At 59.0% G+C, this 17465-nt stretch overlaps 1 protein-coding gene across 1 annotated transcript in view; it reads left to right on the forward strand.

The window, feature by feature from the left end:
• Positions 1–17465, forward strand: part of CFAP157 (cilia and flagella associated protein 157) — a 511692-nt gene that overhangs the window by 92882 nt on the left and 401345 nt on the right. The window contains exon 4 of the mRNA XM_078646650.1: positions 764–1031. Within this exon, the coding sequence (XP_078502776.1) occupies positions 764–1031 (268 nt within the window). The remainder of the gene's footprint in view (positions 1–763; positions 1032–17465) is intronic.

Consider the following 17465-nt stretch of genomic DNA (forward strand, 5'->3'; position numbering starts at 1 on the left):
ACAATAGAGGAAACAAAACCTTCTGTGATCCACCCTCTAAGGAGGCGCGGGCGCCGAATTGGAGCCTGTTCAGAGATTGAAAAATTGTTGACCATCCGGAAGGGGCATCACCTTCACCTGCTGCAAAGTTTTACTCTGGTTGGCTAGGAGGGTGTTTGGACAGTGAAGGACAGAAACCAAAGGATACACGTTTAAAAAAGAGATTTGACTGAGTCGGATTTAAATATCAAAAACTGAAGATCTCTCAGCAAAGGCAGCTACATTCCTAACTTGTTCATTCTGAGTGTCACCTTTTTTTACGTCAGCTGGCAACACTCATGTAAATGTGACTAAGGGGTAAGGAAGTCTGTGGCGATGGCAGAGATGAGGGGCTTGGGAGGATGGTAACATTTGTATTTGAAGACTGGAATCTAGACAGGGGGACTGTTTTGGGTGGGCTACGTTTTACACTTTCAAGGAAGCAGATTCCTTTGTCCGGAAACAGTATGGAAACACTGTGCAAGGTACATTTCTCTTGGGACCGGAGGCTGCCAGAGTGATGCACATGTGAGCTGCAAGCAAGAGGCCAGTTCCTGATTCCTGGGAGAGCTTTCTAGATGTGTTTGACTGCAGGAGGCTGGTGTGGGTGATCTCAGTGGCTGTAATGGTGCCTCTTGGGATGTAGCCTGTCTTTTATCTTGTAGATATTTTCAATGAGCCCAGTGTTCCCGAGAGGAGGCCATGTTTATCCAACAGGCTGTTCTACTTTTCTTTCTTGCTGCAGGTTGAAGAAAGACACAGTGCATAGAGTAAATGTGGTGGCAGCAGAGTTTCGGAAAGTGTCGGGCAATCAGATGGCAGAGACAACCAAGCGCACCATCCGGGAGAACGTGTCCATCTGCGCACAGCTGGCCAAGATGTCTGAAAAGAGCATGGAGCTGATCCAGGAGAACGACCACCTAAAGGAAATGCAGACCCAGCAGCGCCGGCAGATTGAGCTGTTGGAGCACAATGAGAAAGAGCTTGTGAAGACCAACCTGAGCAGCCAGAAGGTAAGAAGGAGCTCGCCCTCCACCGCTTCATGGCTCGGCGTGCTGCTTGTCCTCGCTTCAGGGGCTCAGGCCTTGATCCTCCAGGCCAGGGAGTGTTGCTTGTCCTCTCTTCAGGGGCTCCAGTCTTGATCCTTCAGGCCAGGGAGTGTTGCTTGTCCTCGCTTCAGGGGCTCCAGCCTTGATCCTCCAGGCCAGGGAGTGTTGCTTGTCCTCTCTTCAGTGGCTCCAGCCTTGATCCTCCAGGGAGTGTTGCTTGTCCTCTCTTCAGGAGCTCCGGCCTTGATCCTCCAGGGAGTGTTGATTGTCCTCTCTTCAGGAGCTCCGGCCTTGATCCCCCAGGCCAGGGAGTGTTGCTTGTCCTCTCTTCAGGGGCTCCAGCATTGATCCTCCAGGGAGTGTTGCTTGTCCTCTCTTCAGGGGCTCCAGCCTTGATCCCCCAGGGAGTGTTGCTTGTCCTCTCTTCAGGGGCTCCAGTCTTGATCCCCCAGGGAGTGTTGCTTGTCCTCCCTTCAGGGGCTCCAGCCTTGATCCCCCAGGGAGTGTTGCTTGTCCTCTCTTCAAGGGCTCCAGCCTTGATCCTCCAGGGAGTGTTGCTTGTCCTCTCTTCAGGGGCTCCAGCCTTGATCCTCCAGGGAGTGTTGCTTGTCCTCCCTTCAAGGGCTCCAGCCTTGATCCCCCAGGGAGTGTTGCTTGTCCTCCCTTCAAGGGCTCCAGCCTTGATCCTCCAGGGAGTGTTGCTTGTCCTCCCTTCAGGGGCTCCAGCCTTGATCCTCCAGGGAGTGTTGCTTGTCCTCCCTTCAGGGGCTCCAGCCTTGATCCCCCAGGGAGTGTTGCTTGTCCTCTCTTCAGGGGCTCCAGCCTTGATCCCCCAGGGAGTGTTGCTTGTCCTCTCTTCAGGAGCTCCGGCCTTGATCCTCCAGGGAGTGTTGCTTGTCCTCTCTTCAGTGGCTCCAGTCTTGATCCTCCAGGGAGTGTTGCTTGTCCTCTCTTCAGGAGCTCCAGCCTTGATCCTCCAGGGAGTGTTGCTTGTCCTCTCTTCAGGGGCTCCAGCCTTGATCCTCCAGGCCAGGGAGTGTTGCTTGTCCTCTCTTCAGGGGCTCCAGCCTTGATCCTCCAGGGAGTGTTGCTTGTCCTCTCTTCAGGGGCTCCAGCCTTGATCCTCCAGATCAGGGAGTGTTGCTTGTCCTCTCTTCAGGAGCTCCGGCCTTGATCCTCCAGGGAGTGTTGCTTGTCCTCTCTTCAGGGGCTCCAGCCTTGATCCTCCAGGCCAGGGAGTGTTGCTTGTCCTCCCTTCAGGGGCTCCAGCCTTGATCCTCCAGGGAGTGTTGCTTGTCCTCTCTTCAGGGGCTCCAGCCTTGATCCTCCAGGGAGTGTTGCTTGTCCTCTCTTCAGGGGCTCCAGCCTTGATCCTCCAGACCAGGGAGTGTTGCTTGTCCTCTCTTCAGGAGCTCCGGCCTTGATCCTCCAGGGAGTGTTGCTTGTCCTCTCTTCAGGGGCTCCAGCCTTGATCCTCCAGGGAGTGTTGCTTGTCCTCTCTTCAGGGGCTCCAGCCTTGCTCCTCCAGGCCAGCGAGTGCTGCTTGTTCTCGCTTCAGGGGCTCCAGCCTTGATCCTCCAGGCCAGGGAGTGTTGCTTGTCCTCTCTTCAGGGGCTCCAGTCTTGATCCTCCAGGCCAGGGAGTGTTGCTTGTCCTCTCTACAGGGGCTCCAGCCTTGATCCTCCAGGCCAAGGAGTGTTGCTTGTCCTCTCTTCAGGGGCTACAGCCTTGATCCTCCAGGCCAGGGAGTGTTGCTTGTCCTCTCTTCAGGGGCTCCAGCCTTGATCCTCCAGGGAGTGTTGCTTGTCCTCCCTTCATGGGCTCCAGCCTTGATCCCCCAGGGAGTGTTGCTTGTCCTCCCTTCAAGGGCTCCAGCCTTGTTCCTCCAGGCCAGGGAGTGTTGCTTGTCCTCCCTTCAGGGGCTCCAGCCTTGATCCTCCAGGCCAGGGAGTGTTGCTTGTCCTCTCTTCAGGGGCTCCAGCCTTGATCCTCCAGGGCAGGGAGTGTTGCTTGTCCTCCCTTCAGGGGCTTCAGCCTTGATCCTCCAGGGAGTGTTGCTTGTCCTCCCTTCAGGGGCTCCAGCCTTGATCCTCCAGGGAGTGTTGCTTGTCCTCCCTTCAGGGGCTCCAGCCTTGATCCTCCAGGGAGTGTTGCTTGTCCCCCCTTCAGGGGCTCCAGCCTTGATCCTCCAGGCCAGGGAGTGTTGCTTGTCCTCTCTTCAGGGGCTCCAGTCTTGATCCTCCAGGCCAGGGAGTGTTGCTTGTCCTCTCTACAGGGGCTCCAGCCTTGATCCTCCAGGCCAGGGAGTGTTGCTTGTCCTCTCTTCAGGGGCTACAGCCTTGATCCTCCAGGCCAGGGAGTGTTGCTTGTCCTCTCTTCAGGGGCTCCAGCCTTGATCCTCCAGGGAGTGTTGCTTGTCCTCCCTTCATGGGCTCCAGCCTTGATCCCCCAGGGAGTGTTGCTTGTCCTCCCTTCAAGGGCTCCAGCCTTGTTCCTCCAGGCCAGGGAGTGTTGCTTGTCCTCCCTTCAGGGGCTCCAGCCTTGATCCTCCAGGCCAGGGAGTGTTGCTTGTCCTCTCTTCAGGGGCTCCAGCCTTGATCCTCCAGGGCAGGGAGTGTTGCTTGTCCTCCCTTCAGGGGCTTCAGCCTTGATCCTCCAGGGAGTGTTGCTTGTCCTCCCTTCAGGGGCTCCAGCCTTGATCCTCCAGGGAGTGTTGCTTGTCCTCCCTTCAGGTGCTCCAGCCTTGATCCTCCAGGGAGTGTTGCTTGTCCTCCCTTCAGGGGCTCCAGCCTTGATCCTCCAGGGAGTGTTGCTTGTCCTCCCTTCAGGGGCTCCAGCCTTGATCCTCCAGGGAGTGTTGCTTGTCCTCCCTTCAGGGGCTCCAGCCTTGATCCTCCAGGCCAGGGAGTGTTGCTTGTCCTCTCTTCAGGGGCTCCAGCATTGTCCTCCAGGCCAGGGAGTGTTGCTTGTCCTCTCTTCAGGGGCTCCAGCCTTGATCCTCCAGGCCAGGGAGTGTTGCTTGTCCTCCCTTCAGGGGCTCCAGCCTTGATCCTCCAGGCCAGGGAGTGTTGCTTGTCCTCCCTTCAGGGGCTCCAGCCTTGATCCCCCAGGGAGTGTTGCTTGTCCTCCCTTCAGGGGCTCCAGCCTTGATCCCCCAGGGAGTGTTGCTTGTCCTCCCTTCAGGGGCTCCAGCCTTGATCCCCCAGGGAGTGTTGCTTGTCCTCTCTTCAAGGGCTCCAGCCTTGATCCTCCAGGGAGTGTTGCTTGTCCTCTCTTCAGGGGCTCCAGCCTTGATCCTCCAGGGAGTGTTGCTTGTCCTCCCTTCAGGGGCTCCAGCCTTGATCCTCCAGGGAGTGTTGCTTGTCCTCTCTTCAGGGGCTCTAGCCTTGATCCTCCAGGGAGTGTTGCTTGTCCTCCCTTCAGGGGCTCCAGCCTTGATCCTCCAGGGAGTGTTGCTTGTCCTCCCTTCAGGGGCTCCAGCCTTGATCCTCCAGGGAGTGTTGCTTGTCCTCTCTTCAGGGGCTCCAGCCTTGATCCTCCAGGCCAGGGAGTGTTGCTTGTCCCCCCTTCAAGGGCTCCAGCCTTGATCCTCCAGGGAGTCTTGCTTGTCCTCCCTTCAGGGGCTCCAGCCTTGATCCTCCAGGGAGTGTTGCTTGTCCTCTCTTCAGGGGCTCCAGCCTTGATCCTCCAGGGAGTGTTGCTTGTCCTCTCTTCAGGGGCTCCAGCCTTGATCCCCCAGGGAGTGTTGCTTGTCCTCTCTTCAGGGGCTCCAGCCTTGATCCTCCAGGGGGTGTTGCTTGTCCTCCCTTCAGGGGCTCCAGCCTTGCTCCTCCAGGCCAGGGAGTGTTGATTGTTCTCCCTTCAGGGGCTCCAGTCTTGATCCTCCAGGCCAAGGAGTGTTGCTTGTCCTCCCTTCAGGGGCTCCAGCCTTGATCCTCCAGGCCAGGGAGTGTTGCTTGTCCTCTCTTCAGGGGCTCCAGCCTTGATCCTCCAGGGAGTGTTGCTTGTCCTCTCTTCAGGGGCTCCAGCCTTGATCCCCCAGGGAGTGTTGATTGTCCTCTCTTCAGGGGCTCCAGTCTTGATCCTCCAGGGAGTGTTGCTTGTCCCACCTTCAAGGGCTCCAGCCTTGATCCTCCAGGGAGTGTTGATTGTCCTCTCTTCAGTGGCTTCAGCCTTGATCCTCCAGGGAGTGTTGCTTGTCCTCTCTTCAGTGGCTCCAGTCTTGATCCTCCAGGGAGTGTTGATTGTCCTCTCTTCAGTGGCTTCAGCCTTGATCCTCCAGGGAGTGTTGCTTGTCCTCTCTTCAGGGGCTCCAGTCTTGATCCTCCAGGCCATGGAGTGTTGCTTGTCCTCTCTTCAGGGGCTCCAGCCTTGATCCTCCAGGGAGTGTTGCTTGTCCTCCCTTCAGGGGCTCCAGCCTTGATCCTCCAGGGAGTGTTGCTTGTCCTCCCTTCAGGGGCTCCAGCCTTGATCCTCCAGGGAGTGCTGCTTGTCCCCCCTTCAAGGGCTCCAGCCTTGATCCTCCAGGCCAGGGAGTGTTGCTTGTCCTCTCTTCAGGGGCTCCAGCCTTGATCCTCCAGGGAGTGTTGCTTGTCCTCCCTTCAGGGGCTCCAGCCTTGATCCTCCAGGGAGTGTTGCTTGGGGCTCCAGCCTTGATCCTCCAGGGAGTGTTGCTTGTCCTCCCTTCAGGGGCTCCAGCCTTGATCCTCCAGGGAGTGTTGCTTGTCCTCCCTTCAGGGGCTCCAGCCTTGATCCCCCAGGGAGTGTTGCTTGTCCTCTCTTCAGGGGCTCCAGCCTTGATCCTCCAGGGGGTGTTGCTTGTCCTCCCTTCAGGGGCTCCAGCCTTGATCCTCCATGCCAGGGGGTGTTGCTTGTCCTCTCTTCAGGGGCTCCAGCCTTGATCCTCCAGGGAGTGTTGCTTGTCCTCTCTTCAGGGGCTCCAGCCTTGATCCCCCAGGGAGTGTTGCTTGTCCTCTCTTCAGGGGCTCCAGCCTTGATCCTCCAGGCCAGGGAGTGTTGCTTGTCCTCCCGTCAGGGGCTCCAGCCTTGATCCTCCAGGGAGTGTTGCTTGTCCTCCCTTCAAGGGCTCCAGCCTTGATCCTCCAGGCCAGGGAGTGTTGCTTGTCCTCTCTTCAGGGGCTCCAGCATTGTCCTCCAGGCCAGGGAGTGTTGATTGTCCTCTCTTCAGTGGCTCCAGCCTTGATCCTCCAGGGAGTGTTGCTTGTCCTCCCTTCAGGGGCTCCAGCCTTGATCCTCCAGGGAGTGTTGCTTGTCCTCCCTTCAAGGGCTCCAGCCTTGATCCTCCAGGCCAGGGAGTGTTGCTTGTCCTCTCTTCATGGGCTCCAGCATTGTCCTCCAGGCCAGGGAGTGTTGCTTGTCCTCCCTTCAGGGGCTCCAGTCTTGATCCTCCAGGGAGTGTTGCTTGTCCTCCCTTCAGGGGCTCCAGCGTTGATCCTCCAGGGAGTGTTGATTGTCCTCTCTTCAGGGGCTCCGGCCTTGATCCTCCAGGGAGTGTTGCTTGTCCTCTCTTCAGGGGCTCCACCCTTGATCGTCCAGGGAGTGTTGCTTGTCCTCTCTTCAGGGGCTCCAGCCTTGATCCTCCAGGGAGTGTTGCTTGTCCTCCCTTCAGGGGCTCCAGCCTTGATCCTCCAGGCCAGGGAGTGTTGCTTGTCCCCCCTTCAAGGGCTCCAGCCTTGATCCTCCAGGGAGTGTTGCTTGTCCTCCCTTCAGGGGCTCCAGCCTTGATCCTCCAGGGAGTGTTGCTTGTCCTCCCTTCAGGGGCTCCAGCATTGATCCTCCAGGCCAGGGAGTGTTGCTTGTCCTCCCTTCAGGTGCTCCAGTCTTGATCCTCCAGGCCAGGGAGTGTTGCTTGTCCTCCCTTCAGGGGCTCCAGCCTTGATCCTCCAGGCCAGGGAGTGCTGCTTGTCCCCCCTTCAAGGGCTCCAGCCTTGATCCTCCAGTGGGTGTTGCTTGTCCTCTCTTCAGGGGCTCCAGCCTTGATCCTCCAGGCCAGGGAGTGTTGCTTGTCCTCCCTTCAGGGGCTCCAGCCTTGATCCTCCAGGGAGTGTTGCTTGTCCTCCCTTCAGGGGCTCCAGCCTTGATCCTCCAGGCCACGGAGTGTTGCTTGTCCTCTCTTCAGGGGCTCCAGCCTTGATCCTCCAGGGAGTGTTGCTTGTCCTCCCTTCAGGGGCTCCAGCCTTGATTCCCCAGGCCCGGGAGTGTTGATTGTCCTCCCTTCAGGGGCTCCAGCCTTGATCCTCCAGGGAGTGTTGCTTGTCCTCCCTTCAGGGGCTCCAGCCTTGATCCTCCAGGGAGTGTTGCTTGTCCTCCCTTCAGGGGCTCCAGCCTTGATCCTCCAGGGAGTGTTGCTTGTCCTCTCTTCAGGGGCTCCAGCCTTGATCCTCCAGGGAGTGTTGCTTGTCCTCTCTTCAAGGGCTCCAGCCTTGATCCTCCAGGCCAGGGAGTGTTGCTTGTCCTCCCTTCAGGGGCTCCAGCCTTGATCCTCCAGGGAGTGTTGCTTGTCCTCTCTTCAGGGGCTCCAGCCTTGATCCTCCAGGCCAGGGAGTGTTGCTTGTCCTCCCTTCAGGGGCTCCAGCCTTGATCCTCCAGGGAGTGTTGCTTGTCCTCCCTTCAGGGGCTCCAGCCTTGATCCTCCAGGGAGTGTTGCTTGTCCTCTCTTCAGGAGCTCCGGCCTTGATCCTCCAGGGAGTGTTGCTTGTCCTCTCTTCAGTGGCTCCAGTCTTGATCATCCAGGGAGTGTTGCTTGTCCTCTCTTCAGTGGCTCCAGCCTTGATCCCCCAGGGAGTGTTGCTTGTCCTCTCTTCATGGGCTCCAGCCTTGATCCTCCAGGGAGTGTTGCTTGTCCTCCCTTCAAGGGCTCCAGCCTTGATCCTCCAGGGAGTGCTGCTTGTCCTCCCTTCAGGGGCTCCAGCCTTGATCCTCCAGGCCAGGGAGTGTTGCTTGTCCTCTCTTCAGGGGCTCCAACCTTGATCCGCCATGGAGTGTTGCTTGTCCTCTCTTCAGGGGCTCCAGCCTTGCTCCTCCAGGCCAGGGAGTGTTGCTTGTCCTCCCTTCAGGGGCTCCAACCTTGATCCTCCAGGCCAGGGAGTGTTGCTTGTCCTCTCTTCAGGGGCTCCAGCCTTGCTCCTCCAGGCCAGGGAGTGTTGCTTGTCCTCTCTTCAGGGGCTCCAGTCTTGATCCTCCAGGGAGTGTTGCTTGTCCTCCCTTCAGGGGCTCCAGCCTTGATCCTCCAGACCAGGGAGTGTTGCTTGTCCTCCCTTCATGGGCTCCATCCTTGATCCCCCAGGCCAGGGAGTGTTGCTTGTCCTCTCTTCAGGGGCTCCAGCCTTGATCCTCCAGAGTGTTGCTTGTCCTCTCTTCAGGGGCTCCAGCCTTGATCCCCCAGGGAGTGTTGCTTGTCCTCCCTTCAGGGGCTCCAACCTTGCTCCTCCAGGCCAGGGAGTGTTGCGTGTCCTCCCTTCAGGGGCTCCAGCCTTGATCCTCCAGGGAGTGTTGCTTGTCCTCCCTTCAGGGGCTCCAGCCTTGATCCTCCAGGCCAGGGAGTGTTGCTTGTCCTCTCTTCAGGGGCTTCAGCCTTGATCCTCCAGGGAGTGTTGCTTGTCCTCTCTTCAGGGGCTCCAGCTTTGATCCCCCAGGGAGTGTTGCTTGTCCTCGCTTCAGGGGCTCCAGCCTTGATCCTCCAGACCAGGGAGTGTTGCTTGTCCTCCCTTCAGGGGCTCCAGCCTTGATCCTCCAGGCCAGGGAGTGTTGCTTGTCCTCTCTTCAGGGGCTCCAGCCTTGATCCGCCAGGGAGTGTTGCTTGTCCTCTCTTCAGGGGCTCCAGCCTTGCTCCTCCAGGCCAGGGAGTGTTGCTTGTCCTCCCTTCAGGGGCTCCAACCTTGATCCTCCAGGCCAGGGAGTGTTGCTTGTCCTCTCTTCAGGGGCTCCAGCCTTGCTCCTCCAGGCCAGGGAGTGTTGCTTGTCCTCTCTTCAGGGGCTCTAGTCTTGATCCTCCAGGGAGTGTTGCTTGTCCTCCCTTCAGGGGCTCCAGCCTTGATCCTCCAGACCAGGGAGTGTTGCTTGTCCTCCCTTCAGGGGCTCCAGCCTTGATCCCCCAGGCCAGGGAGTGTTGCTTGTCCTCTCTTCAGGGGCTCCAGCCTTGATCCTCCAGAGTGTTGCTTGTCTTCTCTTCAGGGGCTCCAGCCTTGATCCCCCAGGGAGTGTTGCTTGTCCTCCCTTCAGGGGCTCCAACCTTGCTCCTCCAGGCCAGGGAGTGTTGCGTGTCCTCCCTTCAGGGGCTCCAGCCTTGATCCTCCAGGGAGTGTTGCTTGTCCTCCCTTCAGGGGCTCCAGCCTAGATCCTCCAGGCCAGGGAGTGTTGCTTGTCCTCTCTTCAGGGGCTCCAGCCTTGATCCTCCAGGGAGTGTTGCTTGTCCTCTCTTCAGGGGCTCCAGCCTTGATCCCCCAGGGAGTGTTGCTTGTCCTCTCTTCAGGGGCTCCAGCCTTGATCCTCCAGACCAGGGAGTGTTGCTTGTCCTCCCTTCAGGGGCTCCAGCCTTGATCCTCCAGACCTGGGAGTGTTGCTTGTCCTCCCTTCAGGGGCTCCAGCCTTGATCCTCCAGGCCAGGGAGTGTTGCTTGTCCTCTCTTCAGGGGCTCCAGCCTTGATCCTCCAGGGAGTGTTGCTTGTCCTCTCTTCAGGGGCTCCAGCCTTGATCCTCCAGGGAGTGTTGCTTGTCCTCTCTTCAGGGGCTCCAGTCTTGATCCTCCAGGGAGTGTTGCTTGTCCTCTCTTCAGGGGCTCCAGCCTTGATCCTCCAGGGAGTGTTGCGTGTCCTCTCTTCAGGGGCACCAGTCTTGATCCTCCAGGCCCGGGAGTGTTGCTTGTCCTCTCTTCAGGAGCTCCAGCCTTGATCCCCCAGGGAGTGTTGCTTGTCCTCTCTTCAGGGGCTCCAGCCTTGATCCTCCAGGGAGTGTTGCTTGACCTCTCTTCAGGGGCTCTAGCCTTGATCCTCCAGGCCAGGGAGTGTTGCTTGTCCTCTCTTCAGGGGCTCCAGTCTTGATCCTCCAGGCCAGGGAGTGTTGCTTGTCCTCTCTTCAGGGGCTCCAGCCTTGATCCCCCAGGGAGTGTTGCTTGTCCTCCCTTCAGGGGCCCCAGCCTTGATCCCCCAGGCCAGGGAGTGTTGCTTGTCCTCCCTTCAGGGGCTCCAGCCTTGATCCCCCAGGCCAGGGAGTGTTGCTTGTCCTCTCTTCAGGGGCTCCAGTCTTGATCCTCCAGGGAGTGTTGCTTGTCCTCTTTTCAGGGGCTCCAGCCTTGATCCTCCAGGGAGTGTTGCTTGTCCTCCCTTCAGGGGCTCCAGCCTTGATCCTCCAGGGAGTGTTGCTTGTCCTCCCTTCAGGGGCTCCAGCCTTGATCCTCCAGGGAGTGTTGCTTGGCCTCTCTTCAGGGGCTCCAGCCTTGATCCTCCAGGCCAGGGAGTGTTGCTTGTCCTTCCTTCAAGGGCTCCAGCCTTGATCCCCCAGGGAGTGTTGCTTGTCCTCCTTTCAGGGGCTCCAGCCTTGATCCTCCAGGCCAGGGAGTGTTGCTTGTCCTCTCTTGAGGGGCTCCAGCCTTGATCCTCCAGGCCAGGGAGTGTTGCTTGTCCTCTCTTCAGTGGCTCCAGCCTTGATCCTCCAGGGAGTGTTGCTTGTCCTCCCTTCATGGGCTCCAGCCTTGATCCTCCAGACCAGGGAGTGTTGCTTGTCCTCCCTTCAGGGGCTCCAGCCTTGATCCTCCAGGCCAGGGAGTGTTGATTGTCCTCTCTTCAGGGGCTCCAGCCTTGATCCTCCAGGGAGTGTTGCTTGTCCTCCCTTCAAGGGCTCCAGCCTTGATCCTCCAGGCCAGGGAGTGCTGCTTGTCCTCCCTTCAAGGGCTCCAGCCTTGATCCTCCAGGCCAGGGAGTGTTGCTTGTCCTCTCTTCAGGGGCTCCAGCATTGTCCTCCAGGCCAGGGAGTGTTGCTTGTCCTCCCTTGAGGGGCTCCAGTCTTGATCCTCCAGGGAGTGTTGCTTGTCCTCCCTTCAGGGGCTCCAGCCTTGATCCTCCAGGGAGTGTTGATTGTCCTCTCTTCAGGGGCTCCGGCCTTGATCCTCCAGGGAGTGTTGCTTGTCCTCTCTTCAGGGGCTCCACCCTTGATCCTCCAGGGAGTGTTGCTTGTCCTCTCTTCAGGGGCTCCAGCCTTGATCCTCCAGACCAGGGAGTGTTGCTTGTCCTCCCTTCAGGGGCTCCAGCCTTGATCCTCCAGACCAGGGAGTGTTGCTTGTCCTCCCTTCAGGGGCCCCAGCCTTGATCCTCCAGGCCAGGGAGTGTTGCTTGTCCTCTCTTCAGGGGCTCCAGCCTTGATCCTCCAGGGAGTGTTGCTTGTCCTCTCTTCAGGGGCTCCAGTCTTGATCCTCCAGGGAGTGTTGCTTGTCCTCTCTTCAGGGGCTCCAGCCTTGATCCTCCAGGGAGTGTTGCGTGTCCTCTCTTCAGGGGCACCAGTCTTGATCCTCCAGGCCCGGGAGTGTTGCTTGTCCTCTCTTCAGGAGCTCCAGCCTTGATCCCCCAGGGAGTGTTGCTTGTCCTCTCTTCAGGGGCTCCAGCCTTGATCCTCCAGGGAGTGTTGCTTGTCCTCTCTTCAGGGGCTCTAGCCTTGATCCTCCAGGCCAGGGAGTGTTGCTTGTCCTCTCTTCAGGGGCTCCAGTCTTGATCCTCCAGGCCAGGGAGTGTTGCTTGTCCTCTCTTCAGGGGCTCCAGCCTTGATCCCCCAGGGAGTGTTGCTTGTCCTCCCTTCAGGGGCCCCAGCCTTGATCCCCCAGGCCAGGGAGTGTTGCTTGTCCTCCCTTCAGGGGCTCCAGCCTTGATCCCCCAGGCCAGGGAGTGTTGCTTGTCCTCTCTTCAGGGGCTCCAGTCTTGATCCTCCAGGGAGTGTTGCTTGTCCTCTTTTCAGGGGCTCCAGCCTTGATCCTCCAGGGAGTGTTGCTTGTCCTCCCTTCAGGGGCTCCAGCCTTGATCCTCCAGGGAGTGTTGCTTGTCCTCCCTTCAGGGGCTCCAGCCTTGATCCTCCAGGGAGTGTTGCTTGTCCTCTCTTCAGGGGCTCCAGCCTTGATCCTCCAGGCCAGGGAGTGTTGCTTGTCCTTCCTTCAAGGGCTCCAGCCTTGATCCCCCAGGGAGTGTTGCTTGTCCTCCTTTCAGGGGCTCCAGCCTTGATCCTCCAGGCCAGGGAGTGTTGCTTGTCCTCTCTTCAGGGGCTCCAGCCTTGATCCTCCAGGCCAGGGAGTGTTGCTTGTCCTCTCTTCAGTGGCTCCAGCCTTGATCCTCCAGGGAGTGTTGCTTGTCCTCCCTTCATGGGCTCCAGCCTTGATCCTCCAGACCAGGGAGTGTTGCTTGTCCTCCCTTCAGGGGCTCCAGCCTTGATCCTCCAGGCCAGGGAGTGTTGATTGTCCTCTCTTCAGGGGCTCCAGCCTTGATCCTCCAGGGAGTGTTGCTTGTCCTCCCTTCAAGGGCTCCAGCCTTGATCCTCCAGGCCAGGGAGTGCTGCTTGTCCTCCCTTCAAGGGCTCCAGCCTTGATCCTCCAGGCCAGGGAGTGTTGCTTGTCCTCTCTTCAGGGGCTCCAGCATTGTCCTCCAGGCCAGGGAGTGTTGCTTGTCCTCCCTTGAGGGGCTCCAGTCTTGATCCTCCAGGGAGTGTTGCTTGTCCTCCCTTCAGGGGCTCCAGCCTTGATCCTCCAGGGAGTGTTGATTGTCCTCTCTTCAGGGGCTCCGGCCTTGATCCTCCAGGGAGTGTTGCTTGTCCTCTCTTCAGGGGCTCCACCCTTGATCCTCCAGGGAGTGTTGCTTGTCCTCTCTTCAGGGGCTCCAGCCTTGATCCTCCAGACCAGGGAGTGTTGCTTGTCCTCCCTTCAGGGGCTCCAGCCTTGATCCTCCAGACCAGGGAGTGTTGCTTGTCCTCCCTTCAGGGGCCCCAGCCTTGATCCTCCAGGCCAGGGAGTGTTGCTTGTCCTCTCTTCAGGGGCTCCAGCCTTGATCCTCCAGGGAGTGTTGCTTGTCCTCTCTTCAGGGGCTCCAGCCTTGATCCTCCAGGGAGTGTTGCTTGTCCTCTTTTCAGGGGCTCCAGTCTTGATCCTCCAGGGAGTGTTGCTTGTCCTCTCTTCAGGGGCTCCAGCCTTGATCCTCCAGGGAGTGTTGCGTGTCCTCTCTTCAGGGGCACCAGTCTTGATCCTCCAGGCCAGGGAGTGTTGCTTGTCCTCTCTTCAGGAGCTCCAGCCTTGATCCCCCAGGGAGTGTTGCTTGTCCTCTCTTCAGGGGCTCCAGCCTTGATCCTCCAGGGAGTGTTGCTTGTCCTCTCTTCAGGGGCTCTAGCCTTGATCCTCCAGGCCAGGGAGTGTTGCTTGTCCTCTCTTCAGGGGCTCCAGTCTTGACCCTCCAGGCCAGGGAGTGTTGCTTGTCCTCTCTTCAGGGGCTCCAGCCTTGATCCCCCAGGGAGTGTTGCTTGTCCTCCCTTCAGGGGCTCCAGCCTTGATCCCCCAGGCCAGGGAGTGTTGCTTGTCCTCCCTTCAGGGGCTCCAGCCTTGATCCCCCAGGCCAGGGAGTGTTGCTTGTCCTCTCTTCAGGGGCTCCAGTCTTGATCCTCCGGGGAGTGTTGCTTGTCCTCTTTTCAGGGGCTCCAGCCTTGATCCTCCAGGGAGTGTTGCTTGTCCTCCCTTCAGGGGCTCCAGCCTTGATCCTCCAGGGAGTGTTGCTTGTCCTCCCTTCAGGGGCTCCAGCCTTGATCCTCCAGGGAGTGTTGCTTGTCCTCTCTTCAGGGGCTCCAGCCTTGATCCTCCAGGCCAGGGAGTGTTGCTTGTCCTCCCTTCAGGGGCTCCAGCCTTGATCCCCCAGGGAGTGTTGCTTGTCCTCCCTTCAGGGGCCCCAGCCTTGATCCCCCAGGCCAGGGAGTGTTGCTTGTCCTCCCTTCAGGGGCTCCAGCCTTGATCCCCCAGGCCAGGGAGTGTTGCTTGTCCTCTCTTCAGGGGCTCCAGTCTTGATCCTCCAGGGAGTGTTGCTTGTCCTCTTTTCAGGGGCTCCAGCCTTGATCCTCCAGGGAGTGTTGCTTGTCCTCCCTTCAGGGGCTCCAGCCTTGATCCTCCAGGGAGTGTTGCTTGTCCTCCCTTCAGGGGCTCCAGCCTTGATCCTCCAGGGAGTGTTGCTTGTCCTCTCTTCAGGGGCTCCAGCCTTGATCCTCCAGGCCAGGGAGTGTTGCTTGTCCTTCCTTCAAGGGCTCCAGCCTTGATCCCCCAGGGAGTGTTGCTTGTCCTCCTTTCAGGGGCTCCAGCCTTGATCCTCCAGGCCAGGGAGTGTTGCTTGTCCTCTCTTCAGGGGCTCCAGCCTTGATCCTCCAGGCCAGGGAGTGTTGCTTGTCCTCTCTTCAGTGGCTCCAGCCTTGATCCTCCAGGGAGTGTTGCTTGTCCTCCCTTCATGGGCTCCAGCCTTGATCCTCCAGACCAGGGAGTGTTGCTTGTCCTCCCTTCAGGGGCTCCAGCCTTGATCCTCCAGGCCAGGGAGTGTTGATTGTCCTCTCTTCAGGGGCTCCAGCCTTGATCCTCCAGGGAGTGTTGCTTGTCCTCCCTTCAAGGGCTCCAGCCTTGATCCTCCAGGCCAGGGAGTGCTGCTTGTCCTCCCTTCAAGGGCTCCAGCCTTGATCCTCCAGGCCAGGGAGTGTTGCTTGTCCTCTCTTCAGGGGCTCCAGCATTGTCCTCCAGGCCAGGGAGTGTTGCTTGTCCTCCCTTGAGGGGCTCCAGTCTTGATCCTCCAGGGAGTGTTGCTTGTCCTCCCTTCAGGGGCTCCAGCCTTGATCCTCCAGGGAGTGTTGATTGTCCTCTCTTCAGGGGCTCCGGCCTTGATCCTCCAGGGAGTGTTGCTTGTCCTCTCTTCAGGGGCTCCACCCTTGATCCTCCAGGGAGTGTTGCTTGTCCTCTCTTCAGGGGCTCCAGCCTTGATCCTCCAGACCAGGGAGTGTTGCTTGTCCTCCCTTCAGGGGCTCCAGCCTTGATCCTCCAGACCAGGGAGTGTTGCTTGTCCTCCCTTCAGGGGCCCCAGCCTTGATCCTCCAGGCCAGGGAGTGTTGCTTGTCCTCTCTTCAGGGGCTCCACCCTTGATCCTCCAGGGAGTGTTGCTTGTCCTCTCTTCAGGGGCTCCAGCCTTGATCCTCCAGGGAGTGTTGCTTGTCCTCTTTTCAGGGGCTCCAGTCTTGATCCTCCAGGGAGTGTTGCTTGTCCTCTCTTCAGGGGCTCCAGCCTTGATCCTCCAGGGAGTGTTGCGTGTCCTCTCTTCAGGGGCACCAGTCTTGATCCTCCAGGCCAGGGAGTGTTGCTTGTCCTCTCTTCAGGAGCTCCAGCCTTGATCCCCCAGGGAGTGTTGCTTGTCCTCTCTTCAGGGGCTCCAGCCTTGATCCTCCAGGGAGTGTTGCTTGTCCTCTCTTCAGGGGCTCTAGCCTTGATCCTCCAGGCCAGGGAGTGTTGCTTGTCCTCTCTTCAGGGGCTCCAGTCTTGACCCTCCAGGCCAGGGAGTGTTGCTTGTCCTCTCTTCAGGGGCTCCAGCCTTGATCCCCCAGGGAGTGTTGCTTGTCCTCCCTTCAGGGGCTCCAGCCTTGATCCCCCAGGCCAGGGAGTGTTGCTTGTCCTCCCTTCAGGGGCTCCAGCCTTGATCCCCCAGGCCAGGGAGTGTTGCTTGTCCTCTCTTCAGGGGCTCCAGTCTTGATCCTCCGGGGAGTGTTGCTTGTCCTCTTTTCAGGGGCTCCAGCCTTGATCCTCCAGGGAGTGTTGCTTGTCCTCCCTTCAGGGGCTCCAGCCTTGATCCTCCAGGGAGTGTTGCTTGTCCTCCCTTCAGGGGCTCCAGCCTTGATCCTCCAGGGAGTGTTGCTTGTCCTCTCTTCAGGGGCTCCAGCCTTGATCCTCCAGGCCAGGGAGTGTTGCTTGTCCTCTCTTCAGGGGCTCCAGCCTTGATCCCCCAGGGAGTGTTGCTTGTCCTCCCTTCAGGGGCCCCAGCCTTGATCCCCCAGGCCAGGGAGTGTTGCTTGTCCTCCCTTCAGGGGCTCCAGCCTTGATCCCCCAGGCCAGGGAGTGTTGCTTGTCCTCTCTTCAGGGGCTCCAGTCTTGATCCTCCAGGGAGTGTTGCTTGTCCTCTTTTCAGGGGCTCCAGCCTTGATCCTCCAGGGAGTGTTGCTTGTCCTCCCTTCAGGGGCTCCAGCCTTGATCCTCCAGGGAGTGTTGCTTGTCCTCCCTTCAGGGGCTCCAGCCTTGATCCTCCAGGGAGTGTTGCTTGTCCTCTCTTCAGGGGCTCCAGCCTTGATCCTCCAGGCCAGGGAGTGTTGCTTGTCCTTCCTTCAAGGGCTCCAGCCTTGATCCCCCAGGGAGTGTTGCTTGTCCTCCTTTCAGGGGCTCCAGCCTTGATCCTCCAGGCCAGGGAGTGTTGCTTGTCCTCTCTTCAGGGGCTCCAGCCTTGATCCTCCAGGCCAGGGAGTGTTGCTTGTCCTCTCTTCAGTGGCTCCAGCCTTGATCCTCCAGGGAGTGTTGCTTGTCCTCCCTTCATGGGCTCCAGCCTTGATCCTCCAGACCAGGGAGTGTTGCTTGTCCTCCCTTCAGGGGCTCCAGCCTTGATCCTCCAGGCCAGGGAGTGTTGATTGTCCTCTCTTCAGGGGCTCCAGCCTTGATCCTCCAGGGAGTGTTGCTTGTCCTCCCTTCAAGGGCTCCAGCCTTGATCCTCCAGGCCAGGGAGTGCTGCTTGTCCTCCCTTCAAGGGCTCCAGCCTTGATCCTCCAGGCCAGGGAGTGTTGCTTGTCCTCTCTTCAGGGGCTCCAGCATTGTCCTCCAGGCCAGGGAGTGTTGCTTGTCCTCCCTTGAGGGGCTCCAGTCTTGATCCTCCAGGGAGTGTTGCTTGTCCTCCCTTCAGGGGCTCCAGCCTTGATCCTCCAGGGAGTGTTGATTGTCCTCTCTTCAGGGGCTCCGGCCTTGATCCTCCAGGGAGTGTTGCTTGTCCTCTCTTCAGGGGCTCCACCCTTGATCCTCCAGGGAGTGTTGCTTGTCCTCTCTTCAGGGGCTCCAGCCTTGATCCTCCAGACCAGGGAGTGTTGCTTGTCCTCCCTTCAGGGGCTCCAGCCTTGATCCTCCAGACCAGGGAGTGTTGCTTGTCCTCCCTTCAGGGGCCCCAGCCTTGATCCTCCAGGCCAGGGAGTGTTGCTTGTCCTCTCTTCAGGGGCTCCAGCCTTGATCCTCCAGGGAGTGTTGCTTGTCCTCTCTTCAGGGGCTCCAGCCTTGATCCTCCAGGGAGTGTTGCTTGTCCTCTCTTCAGGGGCTCCAGTCTTGATCCTCCAGGGAGTGTTGCTTGTCCTCTCTTCAGGGGCTCCAGC

This window comes from Lissotriton helveticus, chromosome 5_2, assembly GCF_964261635.1.
Source record: "Lissotriton helveticus chromosome 5_2, aLisHel1.1, whole genome shotgun sequence".
In the NCBI taxonomy this organism is placed as follows: Eukaryota; Metazoa; Chordata; class Amphibia; order Caudata; family Salamandridae; genus Lissotriton; species Lissotriton helveticus.